The 26,710-nt window shown below is 43.0% G+C and overlaps 1 protein-coding gene across 7 annotated transcripts in view; it reads left to right on the top strand.

The window, feature by feature from the left end:
- LOC144768531 (uncharacterized) overlaps nucleotides 1–26,710 on the top strand; it is a 326,174-nt gene that overhangs the window by 2,315 nt on the left and 297,149 nt on the right. For 6 of the 7 annotated variants that reach the window (XM_078652280.1, XM_078652281.1, XM_078652283.1 and 3 more), the window contains exon 2: nucleotides 20,491–20,660. In XM_078652280.1, the coding sequence (XP_078508406.1) occupies nucleotides 20,526–20,660 (135 nt within the window). In that variant the 5' untranslated portion in view covers nucleotides 20,491–20,525. Of the gene's footprint in view, nucleotides 1–15,715; nucleotides 15,758–20,490; nucleotides 20,661–26,710 lie in introns of all 7 variants that reach the window. The other variant, XM_078652279.1, reaches the window with a different exon arrangement.

The raw sequence follows: 26,710 nt of genomic DNA, 5'->3' as shown, positions 1-26,710 counted from the left end.
AGAGCAAGGCAAAAGAGTTAGAGGCTATGCACAAGTGCACTCGAGCCCCTAGAGCCTGGCGTGCACTGGATAAGGCACGTGCACAACTACAGCGCCTAGACTTAGACAGGGTGGAATACATCTAATGACGTCTTAGACACAAATTCCTTGTGGTAGCAACAGAAGGCAAAGGATGCTTGCACACCATCCATACTCCAAAATGAACCATGAAAGAGTACACCATGTGCAAGATAAGGCTTAACATAACATTACTGGCGACATCCACCTAGCCTCTACTTTTTGTGACTTCTACTGCACTCTCTACTCCCCAGAGGATTTGAATGCAACCTTGATGCAAAGCTTTTTACGGGCACCTTGGCCCCTAGATTAAACTCATACATGTTCTGCCTAATAGACCTAGACCAAGCTGTCTTTATTCCGAAAAGGAATTGTGGATATAATACAAAAAGCAAAAACAAAAGAGAGAGACCCTTCTTGCACAAAGGGAACTAGGATAAAACAAGTAACAATAAAATGTTCCCTGTGACATTCTATCTGATTAAGCTGTCCTCTGCATATGTGCCCATTCATACATACACACTAAGTGCCTTGTTTTGTTCAACAGTATATCCTCCTTTATTAAAAACATTATTTTGTACACCATAAAAACCAAGATCGATACATACAGTTTCAATTTCATCAAAAATACATATAATTACATAAAAAGGAGAAACATAATTCAATTTCACTGTCTCATTCACATATAGATGACATTATACTATATAACAATTTAGAGAGATGCACATTTCCTTATAATCCAGGTCCCATGAATGGTTATTATTGCTTCAACATAAATGGAATATGTGACAATGGACATCACCCAAAAAACAAACTATAATTAAAAACAGTACATTAAGTGGTATAAGTGCCACTTATACAGGGGACCTACAAAGGAGTTTATACTCATGATAGGGGACGGTGTGGAGAAATTGATTAATCTCATCCGTGAACCCCTACTTTTTAAGAAGAACTTATTCCCAAGACATCTTCTATGAGACAGGAACTATTTGCTCCGTCCGAATCTCAGGACTATTGGAGGCACTGGAAGCAATAATCACGAATGACTTACTGAACTGTAGCAATAAGTAGATCCTTGTGAAACGACCACAATTGATTCCACATGAATAATAATTTCTTATTAAATTCAACAAATACTGGTTTTACCTTATGAGTTTGTCCTGATGAAGGTGGTGTCAACCAATCCTATTCCACTGAAACGCCGCGTCGACAACTGTTTTATCTTAATGTACTGTTTTTAATTATAGTTTGTTTTTTGGGTGATGTCCATTGTCACATATTCCATTTATGTTGAAGCAATAATAACCATTCATACGACCTGGATTGTAAGGAAATGTGCTTCTCTCTAAATTGTTATATATTATAATGTCATCTATATGTGAATGAGGCAGTTGAACTGAATTGTGTTTCTCCTTTTTATGTAATTATATGTATTTTTAAGGAAATTGAAACTGTATATATCGATCTTGGTTTTTATGTTGTAAAAAATATTTTTTAAATAAAGGAGGATATACCGTTGGACAAAAACAAGGCACTTAGTATGTATGTATGAATGGGCATGTATGCAGAAGACAGTTTAATCAGGTAGAACGTCACAGGGATCATGTTATTGTTATTGGATAATACACAAAGGATACTTCATCTCATAGACAAGGTGCAAAGGTCCCAGGTGGAAGCGCTCCTGTTGGTATTTCAGACTGTTTGATAGAGTCCACTGGCCCTACCTCATTGCTAGTATGAAGCTTCTGTTTGCTCTCTACATGGATCCTTTGGCCCAACGGATCCGAGCACACCAGCATTTCATTGGGGCCCACTTTGTAAGTGCCGCCCACACCATCAGCCATGGCTTCCCTGCCTGCTTTACTCTGGGAGCTCCAAAGTGTAGGAAGATAGCTCTGTATATACTATACCAAAGTAAGGTATAGTGTGCACAGAGTCCAGTGGATCCCCAAAGGGTCACAGAGGTAAAAGTAGATACCTTACTCTCTATTTGTGGTAGTGTGGGCGATCAGTAAGGCTTTATACGAGGGTAGTGTTAAGCATTTATTGTACACACTCAGGCAAGAAATGATTTCACACACTCAAAGACCGAACTCTGACCAATTGTTTTGTATAAAAATATTTTAGTTGGTACCTTTGAGAATACGGAAGGAGGCAAGATTACTTTTCCATCCTCTCTACAGTTATCAAAGTTTGGAATTTGTTTATACTGATTCTGTGTTTGAACCACCTACTCTGGCTGTGACCGAATATGTGTTCTAACTTGGACATATCGTAACTCCGGCTATCTACTTTTATTGCGCATTATTACCTCGTTTACACATAATAGAGCCCATACGGAATGATCCGTGGACATGTGCTGGTTTTATACATCTAACACGGACATCCTTGACGCTGGATGTCAGGAGTGCCTTGCATTGCCCTGAAGAAGTCAATCTCTTTGGACGAAACACGTTGGCTGTTCTGTCTCAAACTATTCATAATTTAAATAAAGGAAGACTTGAAGAAAGTTTCTTGGATATTGAGTTTATAATTGTTTATTTGCTTATAAAGTGGTGCACTGTATGCTCTGTTTGTTAAAAAATATTATTTAGTTGTATTTTATTTCTAGAACCAAGCAAGGCCTGGAACAGGTAGAGTAATAGTACTTTGCAATAATAATGCAGTTGCATTAAGTAAAAATGCAGCTGAATGCAATTGTGTTGGGTACAGGTAAGTCAAATGTTCATAAACAGTTTAAATTACTATACAGTTACTTTGTAATTACTTTGTGAGTAGTTTGTTGGATTACTTTTCAGATTACTTTTCTTACACAGTGTGGTATACCTAGATACCACACTGGAACATTTCCTGGATGAAGGTAAGTAATACAATGTGTTATCAAGACACACTGGTATGACTTTTCAAAGAATTTCCAAAGCTTTTTTCACAGAAAAGCAATCAATGCAATCTTATGTTCGGAAAGAAAGTTATCGGTTTACAGGAAAGTACTTGATTTTGAGAGTTGTGTTTCTGGGGTTAGAACAAAGGTTACCCCAGGGTCAAAGATGCACTCCAAGAGCACCTTCAGCTGCACTAGGACGGCTGGCTGCAGAGTGCTGAGGCCTAATGTTATCCAATCTGGGATACAGGGCCTCCAGTTTGTGGTTGATCACAAGCAGGCCACAAGGTTGAGGGAGCAAAGCTCCTGAAGTTAAGCTCAAGGCAAAGGGGGGTTCAATTTAGCACACAAGGTGTACCCACAGCGGCACACAGGGACGGCCAGGTGCAGGATGCTGTTTTGGCATCAGGTGTCCTATTGTTTTAAATGGGGATTCTCCGGTTGCAACAAACACTGCGGGCTCAGGGAAGATCTTCTGGAGGCAACCACCGGTTGGACAGGTACGTTGGGATGTCCTTGGATGCCGGGACACTGTCGGTTGGGCCACCTAAGGCCTTGGGGCGTTCGGAGGAGGGGTGTCTTTTGGAGTCAGATTTTTCTTACCTGCTCCAGACGCAATCTGCGAAATCCTCCAGAAAGGGGCTGCAGGCATCATCAAGAGACTTGAGGAAGGACAGGGATCATCAAATCCCAGGTCAGGATCACTGGGGAGACCTCCTCGAACTCAGGCTGTGGGTGTCAGGTGCAGAGTAGTGCAGACTCATGGGTTTGGCTGTTGGTGAGCAAACCAGTGGTCACGAGAGACAAAGTCCTTTTCATGCAGGCAGGGCAGGTCTTCCGGGTTCTGGGAGCTTCTGGCTGCAGGACACACCAGATTTAGCTGGAGCAGGTCGAGGTCGAGACAGGCCGGTAGGGCTGTGGCCAAATCAGTTGGTGTACTCCTCTTCTTTCTTCAGCATGGCTCTTAAGTCCTTCTTCTACTTGTTTCTTCTTGTCTCAGAAGGCAAGGTTCAGGGTTGCCCCTAAATACTAGATTTAGGGGTGTTTCAGGTAGGTATAGGTTGGGACCAATGAGTCTCTTCCTTGGAGTGGGTACAACCATATTATGTCACTCTCCAGTGGGAGGGGCAAAAGCCTCACTCTGGTTGGCTGGGTCCCCTCATCTTTAAGATGGCGGGACTGAGAGTTGTGCTTCACCTCGTCTCCCCCACCTGAGGGATGAGGTTGGCAAAGGTAGGCGCACCTCTCTTCCTATCTTGGTTTTCCTGCTGATTCTTCCACTCAAAGTGGGGTCAGAACTGGTGGGGGCCAGTTGCTGGAAGCAGCAAATGGCTGGGTCAGCTCACAAAGGCGGCAAGCCTATGAAGCTTCCCCTTCGTGGACCCTGCCCACCCTGGGGGAGGAGGCTTGGCACCTCTGCCCAGGATGTGCTTTGTTACCAGGCCCCGGGAGCGGGATGCCCTCGACCCAGGGATCTAGAAACATGTCTGGGGTGGCAGCTGTCAATCAGCCAGTCAGACAGGACACTAGAGTTATATCGTTTTTCAGGTTGGCATCCCTAAGATGCCCTCTGAGTGCATTTTTCATTAAATTCCACACTGGCATCAGTGAGGGTTTAATGTGCTGAGAAGTTTGATACTAAACTTCCCAGATTTCAGTAAAGCCATTATGGTGCTGTGGCGTTCGTAATGACAGACTATATACTCTTTATGGCTTTACTGCACTTGCAATGTCTAAGAGTAGACTTAGACACTGTAGGGGTACAGGATTTGTGCACCTGTTCCCTCACTAGTGGCATAGTGCACCCAGCTAGAGGGTTGGCTGACCTATGTCATAGGCAGTGGGTTGTTGGCATAGCAAACAGGCATGTGTGACATGTTGACTCTTCGCTTTTCTCTCCACCACAAAACTCAGCCTGCAGTGGAACTGTGTGTGTGTTAAGGAGGACTTCTAAGGGTTTAAGTGCTGCAGCCCTTAGAGGCTTTCTCTGGTCACAAAGTCATTGGTACCTAGGGTACCATTTACAAGGGACTTACATGTGGCTCCACAAGTGCCAGTTTGACGGTACACACTACAGTTTTAGGAAAAGAACACTGGCCCTGCGTGCCTGGTTGGCAGGGACTCAGGGCACACTCAGTCAAAGAGCATCAACATTAGGCAAATAGTAGGGGGCAACCATGCAAAAAAGGGGCACTTTCCTGCACAAAGCTTTAGTCTGGTGTCAGGATTTAAGGCCATCTTAACAAAATACCAGATCCTAAACCCTAAAAGTCCTGTCACATCTCCAAGATGAGCTCAGTTCCCACAATCCAAACACCTGGACAGAAATATCTATACCATATTTAGGGATAACACTATCCCCAACAGCGTCTAAAACATCAGAGTTTAATTACTGTACACTCCTAAAACAAGTGAAGATGGTCTTGTCCACCTGGAAGGGGTTCCAACTGTCAAGGTTGGGCCATCTGGCCACCCTCAAAATGACTATCCTACCTAAGGTTCTGTTTATGTTCCAAGCCCTGCCCTTGTCCCCTCCCCAGAACATGCTGAAAGTACTACAGGCAGGCATAAACATGTTTGTTTAGGATGGCAAAAGACTGCACATGAACCACATTCTCATCTACAGACCACCATCAGAGGGAGGTCTGGGAGTCCCTAACTATACACAGTACTTCCAAATGACACAATTCAGATTCATGGTGCAGTGGGACCGGGAGGCTTAGGAGAAACACTGGTGTTTTATGAACAAAACAGTTGTGGGAATTCACCTATGGAACGCCCCCTGGCAGGCGGCAATCACAGACCTCTGAGACAGTACACTTTCCCCATTACTAAAATTATCAAGGTCTGATTATGCATGTGTACGAGCTATTCGGGATCAGAACGATGCTCAGATTGGGTCCCCCCCTCAATGCCCCCAATTCTGCATACCATAAAGGCACATAATATTGGAGTGATTGAGTGAGGGAAAGGGTAGTCGGGAAAGGAACTGCAAGGAAGGAGAACTGTAAAGAAAATATAAAAACAATTAAGGTCTCCACTCTCACTGCTGTTAGAAGATAACATATATGTATATATTTTTGCTATGAAATATACCTATCACATGGGGTGCTACCTTATGGAACCAATGACTTTCCTTATGCACCACATTGAGTCTCATATATCCTTCCTTGCTGATATGTACAAAAGTACTGCAAAACAAACAAATCAAAAGTTATTTTAAAAATCCCCAAACAAATCCTTTGTGGTACCAGTGTAAGGCAGGCGGGTATGTGTTATATAGAAATTCATACATACCATGCACACACTGTAAATCCCATGTATGTTTGTCAATGATGAATATTCTCATCAACTGTCACCAAACATTAGATTCAGAAATCCTTTATTTTCTGTGATGGGGAAATATGTAGCCATTTGACCAAAATCAGCAAAAATCAAGAATTCTCATGCAAATGATAGTTACAAAAGAAAATGTTCATCCCAAAGTGTTCATTTATCTCCCAAGTTTAAATGGCACAAGGAAAAAACTCCCCTTACAAAGAAGAACCTGTCTTGTATGTTGGGAGCCTGGAATAAAGCAGAGAGTAAAAAATAACACTCTGTGATTCAGCAGCAAAACAATCTTAAAGTAAAAAATCTAATATGCACTTATCTGTATATCCTCCACATGCTTGTAGGGTGCAAAAGGTCATGAGACTTCAACGAAGAAGAAGAAATAAATTCTAATAAATCAAGTGCTCCTTGCACTTCAAAAAAAGAAAACACACCAGCTGTTGTGTATCAAAGAACAACCAGAGAAATCGTTCCCTGGTACTTTAACAGGAAACTTGGGAACAACAGAAAAGGTAGAGCTCCTTTAACCACCAAAATCCACAGTTCCTTTTACTTGAAAACAGAAATGCTGCCAAAACCTGCAGCACAAATCCTCACTTCTTCAGCTCACTCTAGAACAAAACTGACTTCACAGGTGGATGGAATTGCGCAGCCTACTTACAGGAACTCTATTTATAGTCACTACCCCTCATGACTGATTGAGCTGTTCGCAATGGACCATGGGAGTTGTAGTGAAATATGCCTATAGAGGAAATAACATTGTATTACCTTTGTCTTTTTTGCGGGGTTATGATGGCGATCTGGAACACCATCATATTATGGAGAGGCCTTAAGACATTCCCATCGCAGATGACCCCCCTTTTCAATAACCCTGACTTTTCCCCAAAGCCTCCATGCAGACTATTCCCACCAGTAGTATGGGTGCTGCAAGAGATTAGGCTGCATATTTGGTGTAGATGGTTACCACTTTTGACAGTTTGAAAAGATATCACGACCTCCCCAAAGCTGCCCACATAACATACTTAAAGATCCAACACTGGGCCATGCATCCTACAGTAAACCATTTGCAAGCAGGTGCATCACTTTCTTTGAGAAATAGTCTTTGGTAAAGAACAATGACAGGCGTCTTATACTGAGCTATATGCTCTCTTAGCGCAATAACCTCAGGAGAGTAAGAGTGCTGGCCAGGTTAGATTGGAAGCTGAGATTGGGAGAACACTTGCACACACAGAACGGTCAGGCATATACCACAGAGCTTGTCATTCCTTATATAGTGTGTCAGGCACTGAGAGTGCCATCAAGATAGTCTCCTGTTGGTAAATGACCCCCACACAGTTAAATAGATGGTACCCTAAATGTTGCAAAGAATGCCGGAGCAGTTGCAGAGGCACTGGCACACTGCTCCACCTGCTATGGAACTGTCCCAGAAAAATCCAGATACTGGGAACAGGTACTTGATGACATTGCTATTTTCACACACAGATACCACATATACAATACTTGGCCTCCCTAACCAGCTGCCATTCCAGCTGAAATCACTCCTCGGGTGACAGATGGCTCTGGCTCTGCACCAAACGATTCCCTTGCTCTGGGAAATAGACAGAACCCCAGACTATACTACTTGGCTACACAAAATATGGTATCTGTTACATATGGATAATCTGTCACTCTCTGGGAGACACAAATTGAAGACATACCAAAAGATATCAACTCCCTTGATCAACATCTTTGCTTCACAGTTAAATGAATTTAGATGTCTTAAGTACCTTAAACTGCTCAACCTGCTACCCGCTGACTCGGGGAGCAGCATCATCCTGAACAGTTAGGGTGCACACATCAAATATGCTCACAGGGATGGTACTCCTAACACTGCATAAAGAGAGTGTACATTGAGGAGGGTGTTTTAATTTTTGGGTGGAGATAGTTGGGTTTAATTTTTAATTCACTGCTAGTCATGCTTGATGATTCTAACACTGCCGGCCTCTGGTCGTAGGTGATAAAGCTGTGTTTCCTTTTCACCTTATGTTTCTTTCTATGGTTTCACTTCCCTTTCGCTCTTGTAAATCCAATAAAACAGAACTAATCAAGAAAATCCACTTTGGAGCAGATACTGTACCCACAACAAACCCAGAGACAGATATCTGCCAGGACAAACGCAGGGCCCCCAGCAACCAGACAGCACATATACAAACATTGCCTTGGCATCCTGTTCTCTCCCTTTTAAGTGTGACCCAAGTGTTATCTGTAACTCCAGAGACAGAGGTCTGGTAGGACAAAAACAGGTTCCTTCAGCAATCAGACAAAGGATACAGAAGATTTGTCTTGGCATTTTGTTGCCTCCCTTTCAAGTGTGCCCCTTGTGTTATGTGTGAACCCAGCAGACCTTTTAAGTAGGATTTGACACTCAAGCAGGATTTGAAACTCTATTGTCAAAAAGGATGGGCACATCCCCCACCCTACATATTCTGTGGATTTCAGAGGAGCCATTTCTCCCTGTTCAGGTCAGCCTATTGTTTGCTCCTGGGGGGCATTTCACACCCTTTTCACACCTATTCAAGACTAATCACTTGCTCGGAGTAGCTGGAGAGAGAATGCAACTTACCCTTTAGAAAATTCAGGCAGGGAAAGGGTAGCTCTCTAAAAGGTAATTTTCCTTAATATTTATTGAACAGCCAACTTAACCATTTAAATTGATTTCAATAACTATTCAAAACAGTTGTTTAATCATTTGTCTAGCTAATCCTATTCCTGAGAGACAGAATTCATATTTTAATCTGCACTCTGGCTTTCTACATAGGACATTTAGGCCTGCCACAGTGAAAATAGCTTTTGGGTGCTACTCATTTCATTTCAATAAACTTTATTCGGCTTTAAAGATAAAACCATAAAAGTCATACAAACATCAATATACCATCAATCGGATTACAAATTGACAAATGTAGTAAATTCTGGGTAATCTAACCACAGGATAAAAATACATATATGTATATGATCTACAATAAAGATATTAATGACAACTTACCCTGAGTCTGACAGCGACCCGTAAAAAGTTAAGAGTATACCAAACAGTATCACTAGAGAGAAGTTGTAAAAAGATAAAAGCTGTTCTCACCCTCCTAAAACCCTTTTATTTAAAAAAAAATTGGAATAATAAATAGCTTCTCATTGTAAATATGTCTTAACTTAAATGCGTACAGGTCCTACTTTTAAAAAACATCCACCCTGGCTTGTGGACTACAAGGCCTACAAATGCGTGAGTTATTGATAATTAAAAGTACTTTTTCTTTACCTGTCTAAAGGGGTTTACTTGGATAGGTTGCAGTGCAGATTTTGCAATTACAATCAGGCAACAATGGTAGGCCTGAAGCGTGTGTCAGCGCGGTGGATAGACCAGTGCAGTGTGGAGGTGGGGATTCTCCGATTCTGTCGGCGAGGATCATGTTTCCTCTCTATCTTCCGTAATGTTGGCTGAGCACAGGCTATTTCAAAGTTCCAATTTAAAATTTTGTCGCGTGCCCTTGAGGTATCACTCTCTCGACCTCGGAGTGTGTGACAAAATAACCAAAAAAGCGACCCTGTGCTTCAGGGGCGACACTCAAGGCACTGCGCAATCTTGCCCAATGGCGTTAAATCCTTAAAGGAAAATAACGTTGTATAAACAACGTTGTATGAATGTCTGTAGTTCTTTATTTCACTACTTTCATATCTTCACTTCAATTTAAATCTTGAAATGTCAACAAATATATCATCCAATTAATCCTTCACTTGGAACACAACGTGAGTACATTTTCATGTGATCCCAATGCATTTTGTGCGTGCAAGCGCACTTCATCAGGGGAATCTGCAATTCAAGAAATGAAGTGTGTTAAAAGGCACACCCCGTGTTCTCATTAGATATACATACAACAATGATGATTAAATTGTGTTTAAACATAATTATTTGAACACTATGACTTCAACGTCTTACTTCATAAACAAGCAGCTGCAGTTATGGACAAGAGATTATCAAAGTTCGTGGTTAACCTTAAACTCAAAAAATAGTGACTTACATTGTAAAGAAATGAAATGCGAAGATGTTCATGCTATGTCTGTATATGCAACAGACTTCATAAATGTATCAAAACATACTATGGCGCTGCGATAGTTGAAAAATAGCCCTCATGTTACATATAATAGCGTTAGTTGTCTTTCAAGCATGGCATGTAAAAACCATTTAACTAGTGCGTAATCTGTCTTTATCACAACACGCTGAGGCTCTAAGAGCCCGCATTAGTTGGTCAATAAAGTATCAACATTCCGCCGTCTCGCTACCGGCGGTCGTATTTTAAACATTATGCCTCATCTTCCTATAACTTTATTTTCCTTTAAGGATTTATCGCCATTGGGCAAGATTGCGCAGTGCCTTGAGGGTCGCCCCTGAAGCACAGGGTCGCTTTTTTGGTTATCCTCTCTATCTTCCCCGACCTCGGTGGCCTCTCCGACATTGGTAGACGAAAGCTGTGAGGCTCCAAAGAAATTCGAAAATACGCCTGTTGCCTGTTTCAAGTTTTCACTGTGCACATTTTATTTTCTGGACCGCCGAAAATCCGTACCTACACCTCCTGGTCGAAATTATTCTAACAACTATAAAAACCACTGACTATTCTTCTTTGACTATTCAGAATTCCCTGAAAGTCCCTTATGTATTAGACATTGAACACTCTGAGACTGTCTGCTCATTTTCTTCGTTTCAACACACTGGGGACTTGCCGGCCTGATATGCTTTTGCCTGCCCAGAAATTTTTGAACGGGAACCTTCTTTATTGACTTGGATACCTGGGAACTTTGTGCCCTGCTTGAATTACTGTGATGAATTGCGCCCTGATGAAGGAATTCCATACTGTGGCACTATTCCGAAACGCGCGTCGGCGCTTCTTTTGTCTGGTTGTTTAGCGGAATTGTATTAGGTGGTTGAGTCTATATGTATGAATTGGGAGTGAGTATGACTTTGGGAGTATGAGTGAGGGATGTATGTGCCTTTTTTATTCTTACTGTTTCTGGGCTCATGTTACATGAATTATTAGCAGTCCTCATTCAATGATCTATTTATTTCTTGTACTATGCACTTTTGACAGACTTTTCTATATATACAAATGAAAATAAAATAATTTAAATAATTTTTACTTGTCTGTGGGCACTTGGCATTTTATATTTTTGGAATTCTTTAGTTCCTTACATTGTTGTAAACTGCCCTTTCATGTGGTTCTAATTTAACTGAAGCCATGTTTGCCCTGCCAATACAATAGATGGCACAATACTAATGCAATTGCTGCACAGGATGTGGTTACTACTCTGACAGCTCGGCGTAAGGACAAATAAGACAGCTTTGACAGCATGTCTGTATGGCATGGACTTATGGTTATTGTCTCGTTTATTGAAATACTTGGAACTTGCAATTATAGAACTTCAGAAACTGGACGTAGATAATCATTCACCCTCTTTCTTAGTTGGACATTATCTCTGCCTAGTGTGTAAATTGTACAGAGGCTAGCTATCACATTGTTACCATTTCATACCTACCAACTTTTTGACAGTTTAAGGACATGGTATTTGTTCGACTATAGTATCATGTTAACCTATGACACACATTTATTTTCTTGCATATGGAACTTTACTTGCTCTAGTTGAGGATCAATTAGTGTCATGTTAACTTATTGGGAACAATAATTCACTGTATTCTTCCATATGGCACATTATTTGTTCCAGTTAGGGATTAGCTAGCATCATGTTAAATTATGGTGAACATTAATTCACTTTATTTTTGCATGTGGCACTTTGCCTGCTTCTGCTAAGGATTAGTAATCATCATGTTAACTTGTGGCAAACATTTATTCATTTTAACTTAGGTATTAGGATACTTAGTATGAGCAATATTTTAGCTTGGGTAAGTGTAATTTTAATTATGTCATTTTATAATTTGGCTCTTTACTTCTTAACTTGCTAAGGCGAGTGGAGATGAATTCAGCTATTTGTTGTTTTTAGCCTGCTTATAAAGTGACCATTTTGTCATGTGTCTTTGTCCCATATGTCTGGCATTTGACTTATTTAGACATCATCTTCTTTTCCAGCAAAGGGGTGGGCAACATCTGAGTTAACTCGGTAGTACCAATTTGGTACCCATTGTTAACCTGAATATTTACTTTTTGATAACAGAAGCATAATAATAACTGACTGTAATACGTTTTAGAATTATTATGAAAATATTATGTGTATCTAGATTCTTTTTTGATATATTATTTAATTGCTTTTATGTTTACTATTTTAGACGCAATATGGCTGTGGGAAACGGCCTCTACAACGAAGCCGTTTCCACGAAATCCTTAACCACGCATGCAGTACCACGCATGCGTGGTTAACACGAAAGCCTTTACCACGCATACCTTTACTACGAGGTTTGTAGTAAAGGCATATGTGGTAAAGGTAAAAAGTAAAAAAAGGGGGGCTTCGGGGGGTTTCCCCCCCCAAAAAAAATCTCACCTGAAGTCACGTCGGGTTATGTATTTAATCATCGTCGTTTAAGAGAAATCGGAAAATATACTTCCGTTTTCTCTTAACGACGTATGACGTCACCACGCAAGCATCCGAGGTAAAGGTTATGCGTGGAAAACGAATTCAGTTGTAACGCATGCGTGGTAAAGGCATGCGTTGCAACGGAATTCGTTGTAACGTCATACATTCTATGGCTGTATCATTGTAAGGGTTTTTACTAATCGAATAATAAAATTCATTTGACTGGTGAAAAAAAAAAAGATTCTCTGACCACCTTATTTATTGGGTGCCATAAATAGTGGGAATTACAAGTTACTGGGGAATAACTTTGCGAATTTGGGATTTAAGGCATCAAAATCTGCATGCTACGTAAATACCATACATCTTTCCTGTGTTACATTTCATTTGCAGCCGCAAAACAATCTTACATTTAAGTGTGAGTTGCTATTAGGAAGGGACACCCTTGGCAAGCTCCTTCCTAAAAGCGAGTCTCAACCCCTATTTTGCGAGTCGGTAATAGGTTACCAACTTGCAAAATATGGTTTGTAAATAGGGCGACCTGATTTGCGGTCGCAAACTGGCTGATTTCCCCTTTGCGAGCGCAAAAAAATGGGCTTACATCTGGCCCTCTGTATTTACAAGATACAATAAATATCACAAATCTCGTAATTCCAACTCCTGCGCAAACAGGGGGTTTACACAGGACTCGGAAATCAATGTCCCTCTGGAAATCAGGCTAGGGTCGGAGGAAAAAACACTGACCCTGACCCTTTTTGAGAGACGGAGGAAGTTTTGAAAGCATCCCTGCTTTAGTCAGAAGAGAGCTGTGGTTCCTGCCTCTGCAGGCTATACCCTATCCATGACTACAATTTCGTAAGGGCCGAACTGGGCATTATGTCACCCAGGCATTGTCCCGGAGGTCTGCAGACTACTGGTCTTATCATGACCTGGTTTGAGAATTCCAACCCCTGAGCAAACCCCTTTTTGAGGAGGAGTCGTAATTATGAATGGTGCTGTGGATTTTCAACCCTTGCAATTTTTACCAGGTACATATTGCCAGATCAAACTTGCCTCTAAATACCTGGGCCAGAAAGCACCAAAACATGCATTTTATACCCCATTTTGATGGGAAAACTCTTGAGCGCTGCGTGCTGTTAATGAAACCAGTTCAAATCCAAATCCCAGGGTGTTGTATTTTTTAACAGGTGTGAACAATAGCAGCCACCACCCTCTGGGCAGAGTTGGATTGAGATTAAAAATCAGCCCAGGCACGCTAAAAAATAGTGGTTCACATTTGCATATTGCCTTTCTGCAAAACACTGCTTCGGGTGAAATTTTATAAAAAAAGGGGGAGGGGGTAAAAAAAATGCACGGATTACTTTACACTGGTGAAATACACCTGAAAACAAGTGAGGCCACTTTTGCTCAGGCCACCTGCCCCCGCTCAATATACATACATTAATGGGCCGGCCCAGCCAGAGAAAGGGAATGACCTCCAGAAAGGACACTCAGGCACCCACTGTGCCGCTGGCGGCATCGAACAACGCGAAACCGCCAAATCGGCCCTCCAGGCTGCTCAAAAAAGCAGCCCACAGCTGGAATTCGGATACCGGCCACTTGGGCATTGCCCGAGTGCCCACCTTACTTACCAATCCGACGCTGCCTACGGGTACTCCTATTCGGGGCCTACAGACACCTTTCCCTATTGAAAAGCCCCAATCATCCAACTCTGGGGGTCGAGGACTACTTTGGCCCATTCTAGTCTCAGCCTCCCGCAGAGTGGGGCTCTTTAAACTCTTTTGCTAGGGCGGTTTTTGTTTCAAGTCTGGCACTGACCGTTTTTTCTAAAAACTTGAGCTGGCAAAAGTCTGACCTGTGGAGTTATTTTGCATCAATGAATCCTCGTTTTACTATCAGACTTTAGGAGGAAAAAGGCCGATTAGAAATGTATTAGCCACATTTCAAAGGGAAATGTTTTTGGCATGGTGTAGTTATCATTAGTGCATCTGGTACAGTGGTGCAGCAGGTGCAGTGACACCTTGACCCTTATGTGAAAGGGATCGCTGAACTCTAATTGTGACTGTCTTTCACCACATGGCCAGGTGTAGAGGTGAAATAAGGCCCAGGGCACCCTTGCTACACTCCTGCTTTTGCTCTGGTGTGTTTTTGTTGTTGCAGATTTATATAGCGCGAACTCGACCCGAATGTATTGGAGGCTTTACATGAGCACAAGTTACGTTACACAAGGATATATTCATATATTTTTTTGGGTAGGGCCGGGGAGGTTAAGTGATTTGCCCAGAGTCACAGGATGTGGGGTCGACCCCAAGGCTCGAAACTTGGTTTCCCAGCCCCAAAGTCGGCAGTCTAGCCGTGAGACCACATCCTTTCTTAAAAATTCCAGCAACGCCACATGACACAATAAACACGCTCAAGGTATTGCTGGTGTAACATTTATATTGTTACATATTTCAAGGATATAGATGCTCATAATTGTTCGCAGAACTTGCGTGGAGACATGCCAGGGATTTTCACCTCGTTCCTGTACTAGTAATACAGAACTACATGTCCCAGAATGCAATGTACTGTCAGGTGAAAAATACATGACTATATGAATTGTTGCACGTTTGGTTAGGCACTTAGGATTATTACATACATATAGCGTGTAAAGCAATACTGACAGTAGCGTTTAGTTTTATGTTGTTGAAGCTCATACTACGAAATGAGGATAATTAAGAGAAACAATGTCTCATTTCCCACTTTAACGGAATTTAATTTCACAGTAGGAATGAAAAGACAATGAGTATCTCGGGAAGCGACATCTGCCTCTTTAAAAGTCTCCCCCGTCTGCTCCTAGCGTGGATCATCCCTTTTTAATTACGAGAGTCACGTGACCGTGGGTTTGTTTTTGCACAGGTGAGAGAGGGGAGTGAGCTGAGCTGCTACCCAGGCCAGGAGGTAAGATCTAAGATTTGTATTGTTTTATTATTTTAAGATGTGCGACGTATTTTTCGAAACCTAGGAGCCGTTAAATAGAATACATCCCATGTATTAAATGAACGCACGGAGTGGCAGTCAAGAAAATCCATAGGAGGTTGGTTTTGAGTTATTGTGATAACGGAGTTTTACCCACTGGTCGCCACAAGCTTTAGTCTCTCTCTCCCTCCAGTGTTCGGGAGCTTTGGTGGCCCCCTGGATGAAAACTTTTGCAGGACCTCTCAAGTTTAATAACCAAGAAGCCGCCCGAAATTAATAAGAAATAAATTACGAAAAATGTAAACCCGGTGTTGTTTGTCGATGTTTCATTTACACCCCATTTTCATGGACAAAACTCGTGAGCAGTAGTTGTGGTTTATGGAACCAGCTAAAATCCAAATTCCACGCCAGGTATTGTTTTTTTAACAGGTGTTAAAAATAGCAGACACCACTTTCCGGGTACTCTTAATCAGGGCTTACAAGCATCCCACCCCCTCCCCCCAATTGAAAGGTGTCCATAGTGTTGCCGCTTTAGCTTCGTTAAGAAGAAACAATTCAACCTTCTGGTTTAGGTTTATCGTTGAAACGTGTTGCTTTAGGGGGTGCGCGCTCCTCCCCTTGTGACAGCCCTGGTGGTCAGTACCCAAACGTACAGCTATGGCGCCTCGTCTCCACAAGTCTTGTGCACTTCTATGGCATGTTACCTCATTCCCACCCACCTGCATTGTAGCCTCCTATAACCATTCCACATCATTGGCTACATCCAAGGCATCCCTTTGACTCGGTTATCGCCCCCTTCAATTGAGTCCTTCTAAAGGTATGTGTCCATGGCAGTTTTACTACATTTATGGTCTGTGCCCATAATAACCTAATGCATTCTGGGAGTTGTACCCTTTGTTCACTTCAACTGAACCAGTTGGATTTGCATAACTGAAATGAATCCGTAGTAATAAGAAAACCCAGCAATGGAATATGGTGTCTTTGAATTGATTGGGTAATTTGGTAACCCATTTCTTAATTCACACTTATCTGGGTTCGCATGCTTCATTGTAGTTTCAGTCCGCACATGACTGACTTTGTAAATTGCAAGTTTTTTTCCCACGTGTCCCCCTCCTTCACAATACCGGCCTGCCTTAGGTTTGCCACCTCGCTCCAGGTCATAAAACAAGTCGGCAGTCCAGGGTTTTCGTTTCTCCATGATGGTCTCGTGAGGAATAATGTTGTGTTTACTTACAGGTAAGGTAATAGCATTACTCCCAGTCCTTCTCTCGCTGTGATGAATCGCATAGTGAGGCCCCTGTGCCTCCATTCAGCAATCCACTCCCAACGTATTAAATCCCCATCTCTCTTGGTTCCTTTTCCGTACCCAAACACCATACAGTTGGACTGGTCGATAGGGAGGGCCTCAGTTATCACAGCGAGAGAAGAATTCAGAGAAATGCTCTTACTAGTAAGTAAATGCATTACCAGGGCTCGAGTCGGGGTACCACGCGGGTGGACGGCGTCCCCCCACTTATTTTAACTTATTTTACCGGGTGGACGCCGCCACCCCCCCCCTTCAAAGATGCCCTTGCTGAGGAATAAAGTGTATTCTTGCCATTAACTGTATGCAAAAACATACCCAATATAAAGACACTAACCTCCCATAAGCCTTTTAAAAAGCAGACTTCTCAGAGTAGACGGTGCACAGAAGATGAGTGCACGCCACTGCTACCTCTGCAACAGAGGGCAGACTTTGGGCCAGTACACGAGACTCTTAAGAAGCGTGCGTCGCAGCTGCCTTGGCCAGGAACTACCAGCCCCAATGCACCTTCATTAATAGAAGTCTGTTTTTTTACCTTTCGTGACGTCACTTCCGGTTGAGACGTCACTCCATGTCTTTGAGCGTCCCCCCACTTCTATGTTTTTACCTTTTGTGATGTCATTTCCTGTTGTGACGTCACTTCCTGTCTTTGAGCGTTCCCCCCACTTCTTTATTTAGGACTTGTGCCCTGCGCATTACCTCCTTGTCCTTCTCGCCTTGATGAATCGCATATCAATCAAGTGGTATTTGTATAGTGTTGCTAATCGCCCGCAAGGGCATCCAGGCGCTGGGGGTTCTGCTGCTCGGGTGGAATCAGTTGTACACTCAGGTCTTGAGTACCTGCCTGAATTTATTTCTGCAGAGAGGGTGAGGTCAGGAGGGGGAGGCCTTCTTCACCAGGTAGGAGAATGAGCATCCACCACTCACTTCAGTAGATGCAGGGGGTATGGAGAGGGAGGTAGAGCACAGGTGTTTGGAGGGTTGGGGAAAGCCCAGGCAGCGGTTGATGCATGCTGGTCCTTAATTGTGCAAGGCTTTGTCGAAGTGGGTTAGCATCTTGAGTTGGCACCTCTTGTGGAAAGGGAGTCAGTGGAGTTCGTGGGGTGATGTGGGTCCGCATGGGGAGGTCGAGGATGTGTCTGGCCTATGTTTTCTTTATGGTCTTTGGTCTCTTCAGTAGGAGTGCTGATTCCTTCGTAGAGTATTACCATAGTTAGGCGCTAGTGATAACAGCTTGGGTAATGGTGCATCGGGTGCTGACAGGAGCCACTTAAAGATCTTCTGGAGCATGCAGAGGGTGAGGAAGCAGGCTAAGGATACTGTGTCGATCTGATTTTTCATAGTGAGTTAGCTGTCTAGAATGCTGCTGATGTTCTAAGCATGGTCTGTTGTGGGTGAGGGTCCCAGTTCCACAGGGCACCATGAGTCATTCCACGGAGAGGTGTGTTCGTGAAGATTAGTACCTCAATTTTGTCAGTTTTAAGTTTAAGGAAGTTTTGCATCCTGTGGGTGATGCTGGTCATGCACAAGTGGAAGTTGGCCCTTGTGGTAGATGGGTCTGCAGATACAGAGAGGATAAGCTGGGCATTGTCTGCATATGATATGTCAAGCTCATGGGTCTTGAAGATGCTGACACCAGGGGGGTCATGTAGGTGTTTAGTAGGGTGGGGCTGAGGGATGACCTTTGAGGGATGCCGCAGATTATGTTCTTGAGATCCAAGGGGAAGGCAGACTCTCTGGGCTCTTCCGGTGACGAAGGAAGTGATCATTTGAGGGCATCCTCTTGGATCCCGATCTGATGGAGCCTCTTGATCAGGGTGTGGTCGAACATGATGTTGAAAATTGCTTGCTAAGAGGTAGAGGAGGGCCAGGGTGGCTGTTTCTCCATGTTGTAGGAGAGTTGTGATATCAGTGGCTGCAATTAGGGTGGGTCCTGTGCTGTGGTTTGATCAGAATCCAGATTGGGATGGGTCTAGGAGGTCGCTGTTCTCCAGTGAGATATACCCAAGCCAAAAACAGACCAGAACAACTTCACAGAATATGCAAACATGAGTTTAATCCATAGGCAAAAACTGTTTACAACACATAAGCCAGAAATCTGGAACCCAATAAATCCGGAACCTGGACTACCCGATAAATCACAAAGATGAATGGAACAGCCCAAGTGGCAGCTGGATAGATATCTTGTAAAGACGCACCCTGGACCTCAGCAACAGACTTGGCCATGCCCCAAGTAGACCTCCCCTGGATGCCAAGAGAAGACAACAGACCAAACTGCTTAGATGCGAACAGAATCACCAATCTGATCCACCTGCTCAAGGTATTAGTTGAAAACAGGTGGGACTAAAATTCACAAATAAAGCAGAGGACACCTGGAACTCCTTCACTTGGTCCATATAGATCAAAACTGCCTGCTGCACATCAGGCGAATGTAGTGCCACCTCCTCAGGAGACTTACGATATGGAAAAAACACCATCACTTCTTGCTGACGATGAAGCAAAGAATTTACCTTGGGCACAAAGCCAGGGTCCAACATAAGAACAATATTGTCCTCAAACACCCGAAAGAAAGGAGACAGACAAGACAACGAGCCAAGCTCCCCCAATCGGCGAGCTGATGTTGCTGCCACCAGAAAGAACACCTTCAAGGTCAGAAGAGGTAACCCTACAGATGACAATGGCAAAAACGGGGGGGGGGGATTTAGGATATGGAGAGCCTGCAAAACCAGTTGCAAGTCCCAAGGCGGATACACCACCTGAGAGACAGGACAGAGATTGGCAAACCCCTTAAAAATTCCGCAGACCAAACCCTGAACATCCACCAGACCCCCAAGGGGACCGCAAAGCTTTAGCAGTTGCCCATTGCACCTCAAGAGTGACTCTTTCCTCTGTGGCCACACACTTCAAGACTTGCTTACTTTGGCACTTTTAGAGGGTCTTTCTTTCTTTAAATACGATGGCCCAGCTGAATAATGTGCCTGCTGCGCAGATATTTGGATACTGAAGGTCACAAGTCTCAATCAAAGCATGGTTTATTGAGATATTCTCCGGCTGAAAAGTTGTGTACAAATACATGTCTCTCTTTTTTTTGAAAATGTTTTATATAAAAATCACTAGCATTTTCTTAAATTATTTAATTGTACTTATGTTTACACAAAAAAGGATACAACAACCAATCGAATAAGGCATTGGTCATTGAAGACAAAGGCATGTACATCAAATTATCCTCAAGCAGTGAATTAGTTATTAAAAAAAATCTTTTTAGAAATATATATTACATTCGTAATATATTTACTTTTTTGGTTTCTAATTTTAAAGCTGTTCTATTTTTTCTTTACCATTAATTATTATGCTGTTGTTGAAATATCATTTTCTGTTGTGACTATTTTTCTCTGTTCTTGAATACTTTTAGAAGAAAGTGCCTGTATCGTCACCCACACATTATCCATGGCTCCCCGAGGTCGCAAGAACCCCACGACACCGGCCCCAGACCTGGAGATCTCTGCCTCATATCTACATTCCCTCAACCGAGCTTCCCTGCAGCAGCTGTGCAAAAAGCTGAAGATTAAAGCAAATGGAAAGGTGAGAGAGCCTTGAACGATAAGAGCTGCCCTTCTTTTGAACTTGTATCCTTTTCTGTGGCATGTCACTCTCACCCACATCACTCTCCCCAGGGCTCCCTTTATTCAGCAATCCCAGAACTCTCAAGGGTCCCAGTGCCATGCGTGAGTAACTCAAACCACAGTTTTATTGGCATTCTGGGATTTGTAGTCTACTTTATCCCATTAGAAAATGGGGTGCTTGCAAGTCACGAACTGTAAAGATAAATTCTGGTCTCCTTATGTGCAACCCAGCAGCAGTATCTGTGTTGAACTTGCAAAGATGTTGCCCTTGTGCTCCTCATGCCTCAGGACTTTCTACAGGGGGACCAAAAGGAGCCATGGCAAATAGGTTCTCCCCTCACTTTTCCCATCAATTCTATTTCTCCTTTTTTCTGTGATCTTTCCATGTTTAATTCACCATCTCACTTCTTTCCCTCCTCTCTTTCAGTGTGTATACTCCTGCTGTGCATGTTACAATAAACACCAGGGAGCAGCAGGGCGGTCATCTGCCTTCAAAACCTGGAATCATGTGGCTCCAACCGCTATGGGTAAATTGCCCATTAGATACATGGTTGGTCCGATAAGTGCTTAATTTGAGCCAGTGGTTACAGATTTGGCACCACCAAAATTTTGTTTTTTTTTAGGGATCAGCACTTCTTTTTCATCATGGGATTTGACCCAGAGCTATAGATATAATAACAGAAAAGGTGAAAGGTGGAACATTAATGGCAGGTAGAGAGTTGGGATGAAAATGAATCTGTAGGCGGAGTTGGCGGTGCAGGAAGTACCTGGTGGTAGATCAGAGGCATGAGGTTGAATCAAGGCTAGGCGGCTTGAGTATTCAGCACCCCGACATTCGATGGCACCAGCTGCGGGCTTCTCAGCAACACTTTCAGCATCTGCCCTTGTTCTTTTACAAATTCAGCACTGCCTCTGTTTTGGATCTGGTAGTTGTTCCATCAATCCAAAGCAGCACCAGGTTCACCACTCCAACCAATCTGGTATGGGGCGATGCTTTCCTGAATCACCTCTTGACCAGGGTTGGTGTGATTGGAAGAATCCTGTAGAAGGGTCACTTTCATGGCCCAGCACAGTGCTGAATCCAGTGTCCTCTTGCTGATTTCTGTACAGAAGAGCGGTGAGGCCTTGGGAGTGTCTGTTTCCCAGTGGGTCCGTGTATGTGTAGAGCACTCCTGTTCTATTCCTGGGTGTTCTTGAGCCTGCCCATTGCTGACTGCCTCCCTCACCGAAGACCCCACCCCCAGTGGTGGCACATATATGGGGCAGGGATGTCTATTGAAGGTGCAGGAGAGCTGGAGGCATGGCCAATTTCAGTGAAAATGTAATGTAAATGAGTTCCATTTAGATCTACTGTATGTAAACTTCCCTGATTATTCTGAAGATATAGCACGGTGTTGCCCCTTGTGGACTTAAGCTGCACACACCTCCTAAAGGGGACGAGACACCTTACTACCGCCCTAATAACCAATAGAGGGAGGTCATTCTGCATATTGCCACCTTCTCCCACAGGTGCCTCCCAGCTCTATGGCTCCATCTTAGCCCAGCTCAGGCACCTCTGCTGGGACCCTGCACCCTGACTGCCAGTGCTCTCGGAGTCCAACTATGTAACCTTTCACCTGGCACAGTTTTCAGAATATTTTCAAACAGTCATAACATGCACTTCTGCTGTATGTAGACTGCTTATAATGCACTTCACGTCGTGATAGCGTGAGCGCTTGCGTGACCAATATATGATCACATGGATTATCAAGTGCATTAACAATTACACAGCAGATTGTGTAACCACCTCAGGACATATTTCATGAGAGCTAACATTACTGGTAGAATGACAGTTTGTGGTGACTTTGTATAACAACTTACAGACTACTTAAAAACAGTTTGACTACTAAATCATCATCAACCTCATCATCATCATAGTAAACTTTATTTCGATTCGTAGAAAACAGAATCATAAAAGTATAAGCATTACATATTACACAAATGTAAAAAGACCATACAATTATGTTTGCATCCATAAGCATTATTATATTACCAATAATTGATTTACAATACATTTAAAAAGGTCACATATAGTAAAAGGAAAAATTTTAACAGTGCAAGTGCAATTGATACCAGTCTGCACACTGATCTCATAAATATAGATCAACAAATATTCCATGATGATTAATCAATATCGATTTCTAATGATAAGTGCCACTCTGATAAAACTAAGCACAGCATTACATATGGCTGGAGTTGATAATGAGAGTAAATGTTCATATCACTCTTTATAATAGCGAGATCCAAAAGTTAACAAAACAGGCCTGATAAATTGATTTCTTGGATCTTTGTACAAAGAACAAAAAAGTACAAGATGGACAGTGTTTTGTGAAACTTTGTTATTACAGGCACAAGGGGGTAGTCTCTCACACCACCCCACTTGCTTTGGGAAAGCAAATAAAAAATGCAGTGTGTTAAGACGGAACCTGGTCAAATAAAAGCGCCATTGAGTATGCCCTATATATGAAAGGTAAGGTTACTACTACATGATAATTGTTAGCAATTATAGCTCCATGTTGACAACAGTCTATAGTGGTATACAGGGTAGCATGCAACCTGCCTCAAAGTGCCTCAGCGACTTTTCAGGATGATCAAGTGCTATAACATATAATGCATGCCGTGTGCCTTATGAGGATGTTAGCCCACCTTGACTTGATAGCAGGGTCTTAATGTGGGTTCATGTGGCACGGACCACTGCATGGTTTGAGATTCCTTTTAGCCAAAAGCCTTTATATATCTCGAAGGTGGCGTAACTACTCTGTGCTGGCACGTATTCAATAAAACCATGAGTGGCAGTTTTTAGGGTCCCCTCAAACACATTTGATCAGTCTCCTTATGTGTGGCAGTGACACTGTATTGTAACTTTGTATTTCAGCTTTATTTAGTGCTTCTTTTACTGTTGTAGTAGGCTGAGGTGCATTTTCGGATTGGTAGTGCGGTGACTGCCCTTTTTGGGGGGATTTGTGTTTGGCAGTTTTAAGTTGGTTGGGATCCCGTGAAGGAGGGGTTGTGGTGTTGTGCATTAATGGCCAGAGTGGCAGCGGACCCCGGGTCGGAGGGCCCGTCTGCTGCCCCCTCGTACCCCCCATGGCTGAGGCACAGCCCAGTCTACCTTGACTGTCAAACGCCTTTACGGTAAGAGCCTTTGCCATTCCCCCTAATTTACGGAGGTTGCAGTGATTATCAGCCCCTACAGCTATTTTTACCTTGTTTCCCTCCAGTACAATGACAATGCTTTATTTGAGTGATTAATAAAAATCAATACAAAAAAAAGAACAATCCCTGTAAAAAACGTGTTTAAAATTGAATAAAATAATGTGCGTGTGGTAGGCATGTACTACATGGGACCTTCCACCAGTTAAAAGTCAAGTTGTACCATGGTCGGACTGTCCATTAGGGCTTGTCGCGCATGGTAAATACATTTGGAGAAGTTGGCCATGTGCTTCACCGTGTCCAGCAAATATAGTTTTTTGCTCTCAAAACTCGTTGGATGGCCGTAGAGGTTGGACTTTCCAAAGTGGCGTTGAGTTTGCAAATGGCGCAAGTAACCATTTTGGCTTTCTGCTCGAGCTTGTGTCGATGAACCTGTGGCCGGCCAGTTTCGCTGAGCCAAACTCCAAGGTAGTTATATGATTGAGTGCTTGATAATAGTAGCGATCCCAATCTCCATTTTATTAACTTCTTTTTTGGGTAGCGGCCAAAGATCAGTTTCTTGGATTTTGTAGGATTTGCAACCAGCTTGTTGTCGGCGTTATACACTGCTAATCCTGTCAAGCCTTTTTGAAGGCTGACTTTGGTATGATCCAAGAGGACCAGGTCATCTGCGTACTGAATCAATTGGATTCTGACTCTAAAAAGAAGCGAGGAAAGGACACAGCCCTGCTTTAACCCGTGGTCTGTGCTAATCTTTTTCGTGGCTGATTCACATGAAAGTTTGACTCTTACCCACTTTTGAGTATACAGTGATCTGATGGCTTGTAGAAGTTTTGGGCAGATGTTCCAGCTAGCTAATTTCTTCCATAAAATATTTCGATCTACGCCATCAAAGGCTGCTGTGTAATCCATGAAGCAGGCGAAGAGAGGCTGGTTGCCCCAAACCGTTGTTTGTTGTATTAAGTATGATAGGGCTATAATGTTATCTATGGTAGAGCCTCCCGGGCGGAACCCTGTTTGATAGAAGGGAAGCAAGTTCTCCTTGGTGACCCAATCTACTAATTCCATGAGAAGAGAACTTGCGTATGCCTTGCCCTCCACATCCAATAAAGCAATCATTCGATAGTTCTTGGGATCTGCGCTTGGCCCTTTTTTGTAGATTGGATGTACTAGAGATCCCCTCCACGAGTCTGGGACATCCATCAGGAGCCTGCACTCCGCATACAGCTGCCCCAGGTGCTCTACCCAAAAGTTGATGTACTCACGGAAGAGAGCCCGGCAGACCATTTGGTCCAGGGGCCACATTGTGGCGTATTTTTTTTCAACATAGCTCTTAAAACCTTTCTTTCAGCAGGTGTAACATTAACTAGAGGGGACGTGGGTTCAGTCGTTTCTTCATTTGGATGTTCTTCAAAGGATGTTTTTTTACTTGAATTTTTCTCTGAGTCGTTGGTATAAAGAGTTTTTACGTGGGCTATCCAAGTACTTGCATCAAGGGGGTTCTCTATTGCAGGTTCCATGGGTAAGCTTGTTTGTATATTGCCAGAATTCTTGGGTCTTGCTGGGGGCAAGCAGCTCTAAGATCTTCAACCATTTTCGCTCTGTTGCTTCACGTTTCCCTTGACAACCAACTTTTGCGTGAGTCTTGGCCGCCTCCTTTAGATCGTTTTTTGCAGTCATCGATCTGGTTTCTCGATAGGCTCTGCGTTTGGAGTTGAGTACTTTGGAGGATTTCTTAATGTCTGGCTGGAATCCCAGTTTGTAAGTAGGATTGTCAAAGGCTCTTCGGTTTTTGCTCCCTCGAAGTTGGTAGGCTGTCATATGCGAGAGCGCCCCACTCTCCGATTCTGCCCTGATCGTTACGGCCGGTCTGCCAACCTTTCCAGGTGGATTTCCATGCAGCAAACCTATGAGTCAGAAGCGGACCCCATTTAATTCTTCCAAGGAGTCTATGTTGCTCATCTCCATTTGTGGCTCCAATACAGTGCAGATTATGCCTAATTTTCGCTCTCATGGACGCTATTATGAGAGCGGCATGGTCGCTTTCAGTCCGAGGTTGTACGTTGTAGCTTGACCTGTGATTTTATAAGCGTTCGCTTAGTAAAATGTAGTCGATTGTTGTCTGATTGTTGAACGTTGGGGGTATCGGTGCTATTGGATTGTTTTTTGTAGTTATGCTGTGTGATGTTGCCAAGTTATGGACTCTCATAAGGGCATTACATCTTTTGGTGCTTCTGTTGTGATGTTTTTCATCAATTATTTGCGCTATGTCCAGGATGTTCAAGTCGCCCAAGATAATTGAGTCCATACCAGCGTAGCGTACTAGTAGGGTTTCAATCTCATTTATTAAGCGGGTCAGTTTATCGTTTGAGTCCGGCCCATGCCGATTGTAATAGACGTTGATGAGAAGAATTGGAATCGGGCCATCAATCGTTGTAAGGCCTTTCAAAATTCCAGCCAGAAACATGTCTGAAGTGTTCTGTATTGTTACAAAAATTTACTTTCAGTGAATGCTTAATGTACATTGAAATGCACCATGACGGTCTCCCAAAAATGTTAACCTTTATTGCTGGTTTAAAATATTCGGCATAGTTCCCTATTGGTGTAGAGGAGGTGGCCCATGTTTCCTGTACACAGATTATATCTGCATCAACCATGAGCCCCACTGCTCCTGGGCTTTGCAAAACTTTGTGTATCCCAGCAACTTTCCAAGACACTATGTTGATTGAATTATGTTCAGTGTGGCCAATGCTGGAATTTGTTGGTGCTAGATGGTTACCCAACTCTTGACCGGTGCTGTTATTGCAAGATACCAGC

This window comes from Lissotriton helveticus, chromosome 7 (assembly GCF_964261635.1).
Source record: "Lissotriton helveticus chromosome 7, aLisHel1.1, whole genome shotgun sequence".
Taxonomy (NCBI): domain Eukaryota; kingdom Metazoa; phylum Chordata; class Amphibia; order Caudata; family Salamandridae; genus Lissotriton; species Lissotriton helveticus.
The sequence above is the reverse complement of the archived record's forward strand: the minus strand, read 5'-3'. Positions and strand labels throughout refer to the sequence as shown.